The following is a 16,506-nucleotide window of genomic DNA, read 5'->3' on the forward strand; positions in this document are numbered from 1 at the left end:
CTAAAATGACAAAAACAAAACACTCCTCTTTCCCCACAAAAAGCACAGCTAAACATTCGTCCTCTACATCTCCCATTAATAAGTATTTCAAAGGTCTACATCATAACTTTTTTGCTCTGTGAACTACCTATGAGAGTTCAAGAAATCTCAGATTAACTGAATTGACAAACACTATTTGTTCACATTTTTTTCAGATACAATTACACCTTGATATTCCTGCAATATCAGGTGCAACATCTGGTCATGCCCGACAGGAATATCCATGGAGAAAAAGGGCACCAACTGCAATTGTTTTTAATGGCAAAGATGCCATTGCTTTGAATCTTCCAGTTTCCAGTAACTTTGCAATATAAAATTAGTAAGCCAAAATTTAAGAACGCTATGTAGAACTCAGTCCTTCAAGCAAATTAGATTACTGTTTGCCAAAGTCTATCTCCAAAGAACTATTAAAACAAGAACTCAAGTCCCAGAGCTCTTTAAAACATTGGAAGAACCTTCAATGTGGGTAATTGAAAGAACATCCCCTATCCAAACAGAATCCTCCTTTCTTAATGAAACATTCTGAAGCCAACTAGCACATGGTAATGTCCGCAGGTGGATTTTAATTAGAAAAGTAAAAGAGAGATGGAATTTACAAATCTTTTCTACCCTAAACCTCCCCCACCCCAGAAAAGGACCAGACAAAAGTTTTAATTCCAAAAACCTTGCATTTAAAGAGTCCTTATGCAACATAGAGAGTAACAGGATGGTTACCAGAGGCTGGGAAGGGTAGCAGGGGTCAGGGGAACATGGAGACAGTCAACGGGTACCAAAAAAAAAAAAAAAAAAATAGAAGGAATGAATAAGACCTACCATTTGATAGCACAACAGGGTGACTATAACCTGTGATAACAGGTTATTATAGTCAATAATAATTTAATTGTACATTTTTAAATAACTAAGAGTGTAATTAGATTGTGTGTTATGCAAAGGATAAATGCTTGGGGGGGATGGATACCCCACTCTCCAAGATGTGATTATTACATATTGCATGCCTGTACCAAAACATCCCATGTACCCCATAAATATATACACCTACTATGTACCCTCAAAAATTAAAAAATAAAGAGTCCTCATACTAAAGATATATGTCACAGCATCCTTACAAGACAGAGATCAGTGACATGGGCAAGCAACCTCACCTCTTACAGGGGGCATGTACCATCCTTCTATAGTGAAGAAGCGTTTCCATAAGTTAAACTTGAGATGAATCATATGATTTCAGCCCTTAGAGTATGGCATTTTAGATTCAGGTCTAATTCCATAGAAGGAAGCCCTTACTTTCTTCAGGAATGAGGCAGTTCGCCATTTACCAAGCCACCCTGGCCCCACTCATATCCATTTGGAGGACTTCAAATGTTGATGACAAGACTAAAGACCGGGAGCCTGGGATTTTTTGCTTTCTGCAGGTAGAGACTGTAAAGCACATTGACGGCAGATTCCTATAAACTAAGAAACATGTGAACTGGTACCTGGAAGGCAATTAGGCAGAAGTAATCAAGAACTTTACCAAAAGTGCATCCTCTCTGACCTACCAATTGCACTTCCTGGAATGTCAACTAAGAACATGTGCAAAGATTTAGCTTTTTAAAAAGTGATTCACGCTATTATTTATAATAATGAAAAACCAGAAAAAGCCTTAATGGGCCAACACTGGTTGAGTATACTGTGGTAAACCCACCGTGTTATACAGGATAATAGCAGGATACAGTAGTATGCATCATTATAAATGATGTTGTAGAAATACATTTATTGACATTGAAACATATTCACAATACACTATTCTGTGAAAAAAGCAAGTTATAAAACAGTATGTGCAGTGTAAACTCATCATTGTTAATAGGCCGCAATAAAGATATGCAGAAGAAAAAACTCTGAAAATGTTCGCAGAAAAACGTTTATCAGTGGTGGGAAAATGAGTGGTTGTTTTCTTTTTTTAAATTATCTGTATTTTCTGATTTTTCCCCTTCGATGAACATATAATTAGAAATACTTGTATACTTAGAGATGGTTCTAAAAATAAGCAACCAAACAGTAAATTGCCTTATGTTCAAAGGGGCTCCCACATCTGCACTCCCACTCTCATATCCGCTAAGCATTTTTTTCCTCAGTGGAGTGACCACCTGCCAGGGCCTCAGAAGATGCCTACTAGAGACAATATCTTTCCTCACTTCCAAGCCACTCCAGTCCTGCTGCCTCCAACGTCAGGTTTAGCGCAAGAGTAGGCTCAGAAACAACTCCGAGCCAGTCCCTGGGTTGCTGCCCCAGAATTCAAGCCCATCCTTCAATTTCCTCAGCAGTCAAATATCCCTGGTCACTTACCTCTCCTGAGGGCAGTGCCCCGCGCTTGACCTCCTCGTAAGCGCCCACCTGCTCCCAGGTGGCCAGGAAGGCGTGGGTGGGGGTAAAGCGCGCAGAGCGCGGGAAGCCAGCGCGCACATAGCGGGCGGCCAGGCCCAGCACTGCCGGGGAGGTGTCCTCTCGGTACAGGACTCGGCCTCTGCCGTGGCTCGTGTCGATGTCGGCCAGGAAAGGGGCGATGGCCGGGAAGTCGGTGGGGAAATCATAGTCCACATACTGCGTTTCCCTGGGGAAGTCCTGAGTGGAGATGATGCCGTTGGTGCCCACCTGGGAGAGGAGAGGGACAAAAAGGTGACGGTCGCTCAAACCCAAGGACGCTACCCTTTCGCTCAGGGAGGGAAGGGAACTGACTTAGGCAAAAAGCCTCCCATTCCCCACCGGCTAGGGAGTCTGGATTCAGGGAAACAAGCGCAACTTTTGCGACTGTCCCAGCTCCGCGGTGCAGTAGGTCCAGGGGCCCTAAAACTCGTTCACCTATCTTCTCACTCCCCTCACAACCCCGGAGCCCCATGTCCCCGGAGAGGAAGCCTCCAGGTCTGAGGAGGGAACACCCCAGCTCCGCAGACGGGCACAGCCTTCTCGCGGTCCTAACTGCAAACCCGCTGGCCGCCCTAGCAACGCCACCTTTTCTGCCTGGGACGCGTACGTGGCTGCGAATAATTCTTGCCCTCCCCTCCAGTTCATTCTTGCTGCCCTGCAGCAGCGGGGCAGGCAGCGGCATCGCTCTCTGGCCGGGTCCCACCGCAAGGGTGCTGGGGGTCTCCGGGCGTGGGGTCTGTTTCCTCCCCTCTGGAGGCAGGGTTTCCGTGAGACCGACCCCAGGGAAAAAGCTGCGGGAAAAGTGCCAGGAGGGGGCTGAACTTACGTAGAGGTTGCTGAATCGGGCTTCGTAGAAGTGCAGCGGAGTCGCCAGCTTCACCGCGGCTGAGCTTTCGTCGTCGCCTTCCTGCAGGAGCTGGTCCCCCCACGACTCCCCGTGTGGGAAAAGCTCGTCTGAGTGCAGCGCCGCGGCCCGCGACATTAGCAACGGCAGCAGCAGTAGCACTGGTAACAACGACAGAGCCGGCCGTCCGGCCACCCGGTCCCCCTTCATGCTCGCTCGGCCGTGCGCTTCGCCGCTGCACAGCGCGTCCCGCCCCGGCCTCCAGCCCACTCTCCGCGCCGCGCCAGCCTCGAACCTGGATCTCCGCGGGCGCCTGGGCGGGGCGGGACTCCAGGCCCACCCAGCAAGCTAACTGGCTGAGGCCCTCGGCTGGGGACCAATCACCGGCTCTGAGAAAGTTCGGCAGTGGCCACCACATCTGGTTCTCGTTAAGTTTTCTAAGGCAGCGGCCGCAGGAGCAGCGGGGCTGGCGGGGTAAAAGCTCCCGGCCAGGGCTGCCTGGAGCTGCTCCTTCCACTCCGCCCCCAGGGAGCTCCCGGGTCATCCTCTCATCCGGGCTGCCCCGCGGCCCCGACGAGCCCCACCCCCGGGACCAAATGGCCCGCAAGGTCTGGGGCAGCGGCGTTGCAGGAGATGAGCTCAGCGCAAAGGGGACCCCGCGGCGGCGAGTGCGGCTGCTGGCCTGCGCGCTGTGGCCCCAACAGGCTGGCAGGGCGCGCGCTCGGGCGCGGGCGGGTGGTGGGGTTGCGGTATGAGCTTCGCGGTATGGGCCCTGGAGGCCCGTCCATCGGTCTGAGAAGCAAAGGGACATTGTCGTGGTCCCCTCGGCCGCTTCGCTCCACCCAGAGACGCCCTGAGGAGAAGCGAGCCTTTGTACGAAGGCAGAGGGCTGACTCCTAAGTTCTATCCCCCTCCCGAAGGCCGGCCGCTGGGGAAGACTTGGCCACCCTCTGGAAATACCTTCCCCCGGGAAAACCGCAGCAGGAAAGACCATGAAACGCGACTGTGTGTGATCCGCGCCGTTTGGGGAGTAGGAGGAGGCATCCCGTTTGGTTACCAGGCAGAAATGGGCGAGGCGCGGGGATGGGAAGACCCTGATCTCTTGCCCATTGCTGCGGCCATCGGAGATGCCCGCCCCCGCGGCCACGGAGGCCGGTAACCTGAGCTGCTCCGCAGGACTGGAAACCGCACAACCTCGAAACCAGCTGCGCAGAAGAAGGGGAACCCCATCCACCATAAACATCCCCTCTGCGAAGCCTCAGGAGCCGGACGAGATTTTATTACCATTTTTATTATCAAGAGCTTAAAATTTCCCAGATAGTCTGTTTTCTCTCCCAGGCCCCCCATGGGGTCCTTAAAAGCAAAGATATTTAAAAAGAACGAAAGAAAGAAAAAAACCAAAAAGCAAATCCTTGGAAATGCCTTATAGGACTCTCCAAAGACACACTGCTCTTTGTAGGTGTTTATTCCTATGGGCCCACTGGACCAAACGCTGAAAAACGTGAAGACATCAGACTGTGAGACTCATAGAGCAGACACAAAATGGAATACTGGCCCAAAGCAGTTGGCTTCCTCAGAGTGGAGAGTTGTATATTTGATGCTCCAAAAATATATTTATGCTTGCACATATATTTTCTCATTCTTTTTTTTTTTATTATTATACTTTAGGTTTTAGGGTACATGTGCACAATGTGCAGGTTTGTTACATATGTATCCATGTGCCATGTTGATTTCCTGCACCCATTAACTCGTCATTTAGCATTAGGTATATCTCCTAATGCTGTCCCTCCCCCCTCCCCCCACCCCACAACAGTCTTTCTGGGGTCAGGTATTTTTATTTTACTGAGGATGAAATGAAGGTACAAAGACAGATGACTTGACTTGCCCAACATCATCTGAAGTTACTCCCTGATATAAAACTACTGGCCCTGGCCCTCTGTAGTTTTACTTTATCTCTCGATTCAGCATAATAATAATAACATTTATTTAGTGGTACTAAGCTATAAGCTTTGGGACAAGCAGACACTGAGATGGTCTCCAATGATCCCCATTTCCCATTTCCTGGTGGTGTTCATTCCCCTGTATAATCCCTGCCCCGGGAGTGTGGACTGGCCTTGTGACTTCTAACAAACATGGTGTGGCAAGAGTGAGGAGAAGAAGGCTAAATAAGATTGTGGCTTCTCCCTTGTTAGCTGACTTTCTCTCTCATTGATTTTGATGAAGCAAGCTGTTATGTTGGGGAGGCCCACATAGCAAGGAACGGAAGAGGGCAGCCTCTGGCCAACAGTCAGCAAGGAACTGGATTCTGCCAACAACCATGTCAGCGAGCTTGGAAATGGATCCTTCCCCAGTTGGGTCTTGAGATGATATCTCAGTGCTGGCTGACATTTGATTGCAGCCTTGCAAGAGACCCTGAAGCAGAGGACCCAGCTAAGCCAGGTGCAGATTCCAGACCCACCAAAACTGAGAATTATAGCTTCAGCTTCAGAAGCTGAAGAAGCTGTGTGTTGCTTTAAGCTATTATGTTTTGGGATAATTTGTTATGCAGCAATAGACAACTGATAACAGGTAGTCATTGTGTTAAGGAAACTCAAGCTTAGATGGGATTAAAAAATCAGTTATTATCACATGGCTGGTAAGTACCAGAGCTGAGATTTGAACCCAATTCTGTCTGATCTCTAAACCTTCACTCCTAACCACTAAATTATATTGCAGCAAGGCCCTTTGGAAAGTAGCTCTAGTCTATGTCTCTAAATTTATCTCCCGTCACAGCCACCCTGAAGTCTCACCTAAAGCTGAGACTTTAGTTCTCAAATACAACAACCTCACAGGTAAGTCCTTTTACCTACAGTGAGATTTCTTGGTCAATTTCAAGCCAACACCTTCTCATCTTTAAGACTTGAATCAAAACCCTCCTCCTTCAGGAATCTGGGAAAAGAGAAGAATTCCCCACATCTTTTGCAAAAGTCTCATTAATAATCCACCCCGTTTAGCTTATAATCAATAAATAACCATAAGTATAATCAGTCAAGCAGCCCATGCCACTGCTCTGCCTATTCTTTTGTTTCTTTACTTATCTAATAAAGTCACTTTCACTTTACTTTGTAGACTCACTCCAAAGTCTTTCTTGCACCAGATCCAGGAGCCCTCTCTTAGGGTCTGGATCAGGAACCCTTTCCAGTAACACTACTGCCCCTTTTTGAGCTATGTATTCATCCTTGAAACTGCTTGCTATTGCGACAAGTAGCTATACATTAACCTAATAATGTCACACTGGACACTATCACTCATAGCCTATAGCTTAACAGCGCATAGCCAATCAGTGAGCAATGTTATTTCTGTAAACCAATGTGAATTCCTGACAAACAATTTCATATCAGCCTACTCCCTGTCCCCCTTTTCTGCCTGTAAAAAACCTGCTTGTAATAAAGGCGGCATGAAGCTCATATCCAGGGTTACTTGGGTCTAAGTCTTCCGGCAACTGTCCTCACTTTGGCTCAAGTAAACGTTTAGTTATATTTTGTGCCTCTGTCTTTTCCTTTCAGGTGGACGCTTTATTGGAATCCACAGTCTGATTTAGAAGCCCTTTCTCTTTGCTTCCATGTGCCCTGTGCTTGCCGTGATCATACCTCCTATCACACATCTCTCCCGTAATCCTGATCTCCACATGCTTCCCTTACCACCACCACCACACCTGGAGTGTCTTCTTTAGTGTCTGCCACAATGCCTGCCTGGCTCATTTGAAGTGTAAGAAATGTTTGTTGAATGACTGAAGACAAGCAAGCCAGCCTGGGACTAGGACCCATGTCTGCTGGCTCAGAACGCAACATTCTTTCCCCTACACCACCTTTCCTGCTAATCTGACCTGACTCTTGTAATCCTCTTTACCAGGCTGCTTAGCAACTCACCTACCACTGCTCTCCCATTTTTGTCATTCCTTCATTCATTCATCCATTCAACAAAAATTTCCTGAAAGTATACCATGACAAACACAACTCTGCAAGAAATAAAGGAGTACGAAATGTGGCCCCTGACCTTAAAGAGCTCATGATCTGGTTGGGGAAACAGAGCATAAGAGGATGTCACTAGTTTTGAATCTGATGCAATCTGAGTACAAAGAAACAGTTCCAATAGAGAAGACGCTAAAATGAACAGTCTTGTTTTCCTATCTGCATGAAGTGGCTGAATTATCCCTGAAATAGGAGGCTTTGGACAGCTGTGCTTAAGAGGACATGCCTTTGAGCTTTTATTCTGATATTATTTTTAAAAGACGCTATGGCACCAAGAGTGGTTTCTCCTTTAAAATGTCATTTTGTGTCTTGGGGAAAAAGAAAAAAATCTGCCGTGGCTCTTTCACCAGTCAAAGTAAATACTGAAGAAATACTTTGCTTGCATCCACAGCTCTCTTTGCAAGAGTGTAGAATTTCCATGACCTGCCAGACTGGCTGAAGAGGCAGAGGCCCCTTTCAGGCTGGAGGTTATAGAGGATGTCTGTAGCAGTTTTTACCCTTCTTGGATTGGATCCTCAGGGTACATCAGAGCATTGCTTGAGAAGTCAGATTATTTAGATACAGGGCTTTTCATCAAGCCAAGGATGCTACCAGATGCCTTGCCAATAGACCTTAGCAAGAGTCTCCACAGTTATATATTTTTTGTGGTTATATTTTTGTTATAAATACCGAGACTTCAAGAATGATGATACTTCCTGTTATTTTAATCATGAGAATGGAAACACATTTGCTCCACAGTGTGGCAAATGGATGTTGGTATTTAAGAGCAAGTTCTGTGTATAGCACTGATGGGTGTGTGTACATGTTTGTATTGGAGATGGACTTGGCAGAAAATGTCCCAGTTCTTGTTGCACACAGTGATTCTTTGCATAATTTTACTATCCATCAAATTCCAGGGTATGTGTGCTAGCATGTAGAGAAAATAGACTTGAACAAGTTAGTATGTCTTCACAGACTCAGGCTTAATTGAAAGTAGGTTAGGCCTAAGAAGAACCATGAAGTGAGAAAGTATTTAAATTAAAATGTGTGATATGAAAAGACTGTTCAAGCTTTTGATATGAATCACTGAAGATGCAATTCTGCTGTGACATTTTTAAGCAGAGAGAGGGTTGGTGTGGCAGACACTATTGGAACCTCTCCCAACAGCCGTCCCCTCTTTTTTTTTTTTTTGGTTTTAGAAACCCCATATTGTTCAGGTAAAGGGTGCAATAAGCCCGGGAATGATGGGTTGCTTCCTCAGCCCTGGCAGATGCCCTAAGATTGGTGGAAGCCAATCATGATTAAGCCTTTCACCCTTATAGTGATACAGTCTCCTGTAACTTCAACCCTTCCCTCCCTGTTGGCCTTTTCCCCTCTGCCTCTAAATCCCCTCTGCCCAGTCTTACCCATAAAAATAAAAAACAAATTTCCCTACTTATTTGTTGCCTTAGTTTTATTTCTCTTACTTTCAAAAACTCTACTGGAAAGGAAGTTATACTTCCTGCCTCCTTCTTTCCACTGCAAAAATCATCTTCCCAACCCCATCATTGAACTGCTCAGGGAAAGACAGTGAAATTGTATTACCAAACCCTATAGGTAGTTTTTAGTTTTTATCTTACTGGGCCTTTGTTTGTGATCCTACTGACCACTCATTTCTAGAAATTCTCTACTCCCTTGACTTTTCCAGCCGTTTTGTTGTAGTATCTCCTGTGAATTTCTCATGCTCTGCTTCCAATGTCTAAATATATGGCATGACCATGGCCTACTGGTCTTCTCATGTCATGCTGTCCTTGAGTGTCTTGACTCCTCTGATGGCCCAGCTTCCGACCTATATTCTAATGACTCTCAAATATATCCCCAGGCCTGAGCCTTCACTTAAGTTTAGAACTAACATCCAGCTCCCTGCTGAACATCTCCCCGAGACAATACCTAAGCCTTCATCTCGCATAACTAGATTCAATACTCAGTATTTCTGAGTTTTCCATTTTAGTCCATGGCAACAATATTTGCCCTTTCTCGATTACCGTTGGCCTGTCTCAGGTCCTCAACAACTTTCACCTGCTAGCTTTTGTGGTAGAAATGATAGGTTCACTTCTTCAACCCTTACTTCCAACATCCTTCTCCCTGGCCCCCATCACTATAGAAGTAAGATTATTACTTTCTCAGTCTCTCTTGCAGCCAAAGGTGGCCATTTGGTATAGTCCTGATCTAACTTCCAGACATCTCATGAAAGTCTGGGGGTTTCTGGAAAGGTTTTGTGTTGGTGATTAAAGGGAATAGTTGTATCTTTCCCCATTCTTGCTACCTTAAACACAGAGGTGATGTTTTGAGCTTGGCCAGCCATCTTCTCACTGTGAGGTACAACAGTGAGGACAAAAGCACGGCCAAGCAAAAACACAGAGGGGAGCTGAGTATCTGAGCCAGTCAGTACCTGCCATCACCAGATTTCTTGGCATGTGAGCAAACAGATCCCTATATGCTGAGTCCACTGTTGCATGCAGCAGCACCCACTCCTCACGATTGAGCCTTTCCCCCAATTCTTTCTCTACATATGTCTAAAAATCCATCTGACCACTACACGTTCCTTTCATGGATCTCCCTCACCTCTGGGGAAAGCTAAAGCTGTCCAGCAGGGAAAGCCCTTTGTAGCTTGGCTTCTGTCTGTCACCTTCTGCCCTTTCCCGCATTATATCTTAGCAATGATGAGCTACTTCTAGGTCACCACCCACACAAGCCGCTGGACCCTGGTGGGCCTCTGCATAGGCTGTTCCTTGCCTGGAACACCCTTCCCATCTTCTGATGATCTCTCATTCCCTTCAGTACTCAGTTCAGACATCACATCACATTGGCAGCCTCTCTCAGTGCCAGCTTCCATGGAGAACCTCTCCCCCAGCGCATGCACAACACCCAGGCACACCCCTGTCCGAGCTCCTCACTTATGTGGCTGAAATGGTCTATTTATGTCTGTCCCCTCCACTGTCTTCAAGGGTAGTTTTCATGGAATGATACATTATTTACTTCTTTTTTCCTTATGCCCTCTTATCTACTCAGTTTCTCTATTTCAGACTGTTTTTACCATGAGCACAGGAAAAGAGAAGGGCCTTAGAAATGCCCTGAGACTTGATAGTCCCACATAGTCACTGGAATGTGAGCCACGCCTTGAGGATAGGACTGTATCTTCCTCACTCTCCATCTCATGGGTCTAGCACAGGGCCTATCTGTTACAGAAGGGCTGTTCAGTAAACCTTTGGTGATTCGAATTAGGGAAAAAGTCCTCTGAAGAAATCTTTCATAACTCCTATACTTATTTCCTGAATAACCCACTCCCTGATTCTTCACATATTTGTTACATTTTGGATTGTTGCAGAAAAATGGGGATTAGATCATTTGGCTTTTTTGTTAGCAGAGAGATACCTTCCCTGCTAATTATGTTTGAAAATGTTATTGCTAATGGCATTATTTTCCTCCAGAAAGAATAGTGCAGAAAGGCCAGTATTGCTCTCTCCCCTCTTGTAACTCCTACTGAAAGAACAGGCTGAACCACACAATTTAGCACTTCATAACATAACATGAACATCCATCTTCTTCACAAAGACTTCTCTTCCCACCCAGACTGTAGTTCCTCAAAGGTACTACTTTTCACTTCCTTTAAGACTCCAATAGCTACCTTATACAATGTTGAATAAATAAGGGCTGGTCAACTTCTAACGAGTTGGGTGACTGCCCAAGAGTGACACCAGTATGTGCCGTCTCCACTGGGTAATGGCCACCGCTGAGTTTCTAGAGGCTGTTGTCCTTGGCTTCTTCTGTGCTTCTTTCCTAGACATGCTTTGCTTCTTATGAAATGGTGTCACCTCATTTCTGTTGCATGTGACCTGCTGGCCACTGTCACCTCCTCTGGAAGTTGATGCATGAGTCAGAACAATGTGAATGAAGCCAATAATAATAATAGCCAGCCTTAATTGAACTTTTATAATGTAGTGTGCTCTGGTTAAGCACCGTGCATGCAATATGTGCAACATTTCATTCATCCAAGGAACATGCCCAGTTTGCAGATAAGGAAACTAAGCTGAGGGGTATGAAGTAACTTGATCAAGAACCAAGCTAGTGAGAATGGAAGGCAGAATTCAAACCCAGGAGGTCAGCCGAGCGTGGTGGCTCACTCCTATAAACCCAGCAGTTGGGGAGGCCAATGCAGGAGGATTGCTTGAGCCTAGGAGTTCAAGGCCAGCTTGGGCAACACAGTGAGAACCCATCTCTATTCCACACACAAAAAAGCAAACCCACAAGGTTTGATTCTAGAACCCAGGCTCTTAACCACTTAAAACTATAGAGCTGAGGTTCTGATAGACCAGTTACCTTACTTAGTAACATGGTCCTAAACTATACGTCTAAATCTGCCAATCTGATGAAAGAATTCTGTCTAGTATTCTCTATCATTTATAAAGCTGGAATTGTGTTATCTGTATTGAATACTATCTCATAAATGCCTAGAAAATTATAAATATCTAAAATTTCTATAGGACACATGACCTCATACCCTTAAGGAGCTTGCAATCTAGATTTGGAGATAATAATAGCTATAATTTATTGAGTATTTATTATGCAGTAGACACTATAATATATTATTTGCAATCCTTACAACAACCTACAAGATAATGAAAATGAGATTCTGAGAATTTAAGTGACTTGCTCAGGCTATAACAACTAGTACTAGCTGAAGTAGGACATGAATGGCCCCAAGGGGTCACTCGCACATAAACATAGTTATGCTTCATTAATCTGCTACAGAAACCCGGTTCATTAGCCATTCAGAATGATTGTGATATCCAAAATGAATCAGAAATCCTGCAAGTATGAACATCAGAAATTACAACGATAACAAATGAAATGTGAAGACTACAAAATCACCCCAGTCTTTGATTCCATTGACAGAGGTAGACCTCCAAAAAGTAGAATGTTAGTATCAGACACAAAGATTAATAGACAAAGATACTCCAGGTGTTGCACAGGGTGCATTTCCACTGCCAAAGTAAGGTGGAAAAAGAGCCCCCTCCTCTTTGCTGATGCCATGGTTTTACTACCAAGAAGCCTAAGCAAACCTCAGAAACAGCTGTGGTTCTCAACCATAGCTGCAGATCAGAATCACCTGGGGAAGTTTTTAAACTCTCAAAGCCCAGACAATACCCCAGACCAATTAATTCAGAATTCCAGGGGTGAGACTCAGGCATCAGTCGATTTTAAAGTTCCCCAGGTGATTCAAAGTGTAGCCAAGGTTGGTATCAACTGTTCTCTAGACACCTTATAAATGGGTTTTTCTTTGGTACTGATTGGTTGAACCTACTTTCAATAGTTTTTCAAGACAAAATGGTCTTTATAGTTTATGTGGCAAGCAGTGACATTTAAACAAGTTCCTTAAGAGTCAGAATGGTTCAGTACCTTTGTAGGGGGAAAAATATGATCTCACCATCTCTGTGGCCCACATCTGTGAGGAAGTAGAATGATCCCTGGCTTGGCCCTACTTCTAGGGAAGTAGAAGGAAAAAGCAAGGCTCCTAAGTTTTCCCAATAATGTGTCAACTCTGCTAATGTACATCTGTGGCCTACGGTGCTTCCTGTGAACCACACTAAATATTGCTATATCAGGCACCAGGCAGAGAATTTGGCCAGGAATTAACCACAACCCAGCCCTTAACAATGGTTTCCTGGACACACATGATAGTTGAGACACAGCCTAAAGGACATACCATTTCTCTATATTCCTTCTCTATATTAAGTGAAATCATGAAAAAATAATTTACTTGGATTGTGTTATTTTACCACTCCCAAAAATATCTCGACTGAGTCAGGATTTAATTTTATAGTTTCAACTTTTTCTTTTAGGAGATGGGGTCTCACTGTGTTGTCCAGGCTGTTCTGAACTCCTGGGCTCAAGTAAGTCTCCTACCTCAGCCTCCTGAGTAGTGCTTTCAACTTTTATAGAAGGTCTTTATGAGAAAAATCAACTTGATATACATTTCAGTACATTCTTGTAAAGCTATACTCAAAGACATTGTCTACTATTTCAATAAATTTTCTCAAATAAGGTTTGCAAGAAAAATGCCTCCTAAAATATGGGACCAGGACTAAGTGGATTTGCAGTCAGACTGGGTGCTGCTTTAATTAGACTTTGAGTCACTGTATAATGCCATGTAGGTCACTTGGTGCCAGTCACAAAACCTGAGTTTAATCCAGCACGGATTTCATTTTAGAAAAGTATTTTGATATTAGTTCTTCAACTTAATTTTGCTGAACACTGAATAAATCAGCCATCCCACAAACCCATTCTTCCTCCCGCCTTCCAGTGCAGCCCAATGTACCACTATTTCCCCTGACAGCCAAGCTGGAATTAGCCATTTGACTTCCCACTTTCCCTCACGTTGACATCCAGTTACTTGACATCCACAGATCATAAATTCACAGAGATCAAGATTTTGTCCATTTTAACCCCCAATATATTTCCAGCCCCTAGCACAATACCTGACTCCTGGTAAATGTTCAATAAACATTTGTGGAAGAAATGAAGTTCATAGATTTACTTCCTGCAAAGTGTCTTGCCTGCTTCTCACTCTCACTGCCAAAATACAGGCAGGTCTCACCACCTTTGCTCTCATGATATGGCACTCACTTGTCCACTGCATTCCAACCCATCCCTGCTTCAGTCCACACACTCCAGTCTCTCCGAGGTCAGCTGCTGCTCATTAAGCCTTCTAAAATTCCTGAATATGCCCCTTCCTCGCTCAAAGGCACCCTTTGACCTAGAATTCAAGATAAGTGTTTGATATTATTCTTATGTCTGTTTCCAATAATCACTACTTGGAAAGAAAAATGGGAGCAGAGGCCAGATCATGGCAGCTATGAAGGAAGAACTGGGAGAGGGTCAGGATGGGGACAAATCCCCTTTGTACCTTTCAGGTCATGGGAATGAAAGGAGGTCATGTACATGAAAGCAAGTTAAAACAGCAAAGCACAATGAATAGGGACGTTCTATTTGTTAGTAATCGATGTCCATGAAGATAACCCCCAGTCATTCAAAAAAAATGTGAAGTATTTCAGCCTGTCAGATAAACAGCTGTCTCATTTTAGAAAGACTGCTGTTGTAGGTTTAGGTTCATAATCTCCCTAGATTAGAACAATCTTTACATTTGTAGAGGAGTTCGTGGTTTACAATGCAGGACTCACAGGCATTATGTCATGTAACTCATTCCAACACCCTTAAGAGACAGGCATTAATATCTTTGTTGGGCAGTACCTTATATAATTTTCACGGTGGAACTTTGATTGTGAACATATTCTTTACTTCTGTGTTATCTTTACCTAAAACCTTGGACTTTGTTTGTGAAGTTAGGTGCCTTGGTCCCTCCACCACAGCTGTCTCTTCTCTTCAGCACCATCCATTGCTGTAAGTACTTCTGGAGTAATCATTCACTGTGCACTATAAGTAGTAGTATTAGTAGTAACAGAAGTAGTAGTAGTGGGGGTAACATATAATATTTATCAAATGTTTCATGGCCCAGGTATGCATCCATTATTTCATTTAATCCTGCTAGCAACTCCTTGGGGAGAATAGTATTATCCCACTCTATATTTATGAGCTCAGAGAAAGAAACTGGGCTGGATCACACAGCTGCTAAGTAGTGAGACTGAGATTTGAACCTGAGTAGGCTGACTCAAAACCTGAGTACTTAACATCATTATGCCATATGCTCTAGAAACTTATCTCCACCTTTCTAAATTGTCCTTTAAAGGTGTCATTTGCAAAAAATTAGCTGAGCATTGTGGTACGTGCCTGTAGTCCCAGCTACTTGGGAGGTGTGGAAGGGAGGATCGCTTGAGCCCAGGAGTTTTAGGCTACAGTGAGCTTTCACTGCACCGCTGAATTCCAGCCTGGGCCACAGAGTGCAATCTTGTCTCAATAAAAGAAAAATGCAAGTGTTATTTGTCTCCCCTTGCCATTTCTTTAACTTTTATTCTGTATATTGAATAAACAGGTACATTTATCAGTTGACTCAGAAAGAATCCTGAGCATTAGGTATCCTTGGGCATCATTATGGATTTGGCCTAAATGTGTTTCTTATATTTTCTCCCTTATTTCACAGACTCATAGCTTTTTAGTACTGGAAGGAGGCTGAGAAATCCTGTAATCTAATCTCCACATTTTTGTGTGACAAAACTCTGACTTAGTAAGATTCAGTCACTCGTTCAAGCATCACAGCAGCAGTAGGAAGAAAACCAGATATCTAGTGTCACAGGCTAGTGGCCAGTGAGCCAGTTCCAGCCCTTTCTGTTGCACTTCAAGCCAGGAATGAACACAGGAGAGGAGAGAAGAACACCTACTGTCAGATCAACGCAAAGCACTTGTAATGCACTCTTTCTGAGCTCTCTGGCTATTGTCTCTTCAAACATAAAGTATATAGGAAGGGCTTAATATACCCTTGTTCAGTTGACTTACATGCGGGAGCATTAACTTGAGAGCTGGGATTGAAAAGACCTTCTTTTAGCTCCTACTTGAAGCGTCTGGTGGCCATGGTAAACAGAATAACAGGTAGATTCATAAAAGCAGAAAGCCAGCTTTTCACTGTTCTTTTCTGGCAGGAGGGAAAAGGTGGTCTATTACAAGAAGGGGAATAAAACAATAAAAAGGCACTTGGGGGAGGGCCCTCCCATCAGCTTAGACTCTCAGGGTGCTGTTCTATGAAGTGGTCACTTCATTAAAAACATCTGGTGTACCACAGCCGTTACTTACAGTGAGATTTTAAAGACTTATTTACACAGGACAGTCTGATTCAGCCTCTCCTATTTACAAACCCAAATTTGTCAAACCTGAATCATTAATAGGCCACATAAATAGAGTCAGTCTCTTTTTTAGGATCAGCTGGAAAATGGACTTGACAAAGCGAAGCTCAGCTTTCCAGCCCCGGGCTCGGGAGATTCTGTTGTGTTGTTATTTTTGTGTGTATGTGTTTTCTTTCTCCTCCTCTTTCTTTTCCTCTGTTGTTTTGTTTTGTTTTTACTGCTCCAAGGTAAAATATAATTGGGAACAAGGCGGCTATTTTGCCAAATCCGATGCTAACTGCTAAAGAGGTGATTCTCATGCTGTCCATGAGTGTTGCAGTTTACCTTGTGGAGCCTAAGCATTAGGGTCCCCAAACTGGAAGAGGAGAGAGACCCTGGTTCTGCCCTTCAAGTGCCTTGT

The 16,506-nt window shown here is 44.4% G+C and overlaps 1 protein-coding gene across 2 annotated transcripts in view; it reads right to left on the bottom strand.

Annotated features, from left to right (window-relative positions):
* NID2 (nidogen 2) overlaps positions 1-3,552 on the bottom strand; it is a 63,354-nt gene extending 59,802 nt beyond the window's left edge. The window contains exons 1-2 of one of the 2 annotated variants that reach the window (XM_030810535.1): positions 3,266-3,552; positions 2,362-2,667 (exon numbers count right to left, since the gene is read on the bottom strand). In XM_030810535.1, coding sequence (XP_030666395.1) covers positions 2,362-2,667; positions 3,266-3,493 — 534 coding nt within the window. In that variant the 5' untranslated portion in view covers positions 3,494-3,552. The remainder of the gene's footprint in view (positions 1-2,361; positions 2,668-3,265) is intronic. The other variant, XM_030810524.1, reaches the window with a different exon arrangement.
* Between the last annotated feature and the right edge of the window lie 12,954 nt (positions 3,553-16,506).

This window comes from Nomascus leucogenys, chromosome 1a (genome assembly GCF_006542625.1).
Source record: "Nomascus leucogenys isolate Asia chromosome 1a, Asia_NLE_v1, whole genome shotgun sequence".
NCBI lineage: Eukaryota > Metazoa > Chordata > Mammalia > Primates > Hylobatidae > Nomascus > Nomascus leucogenys.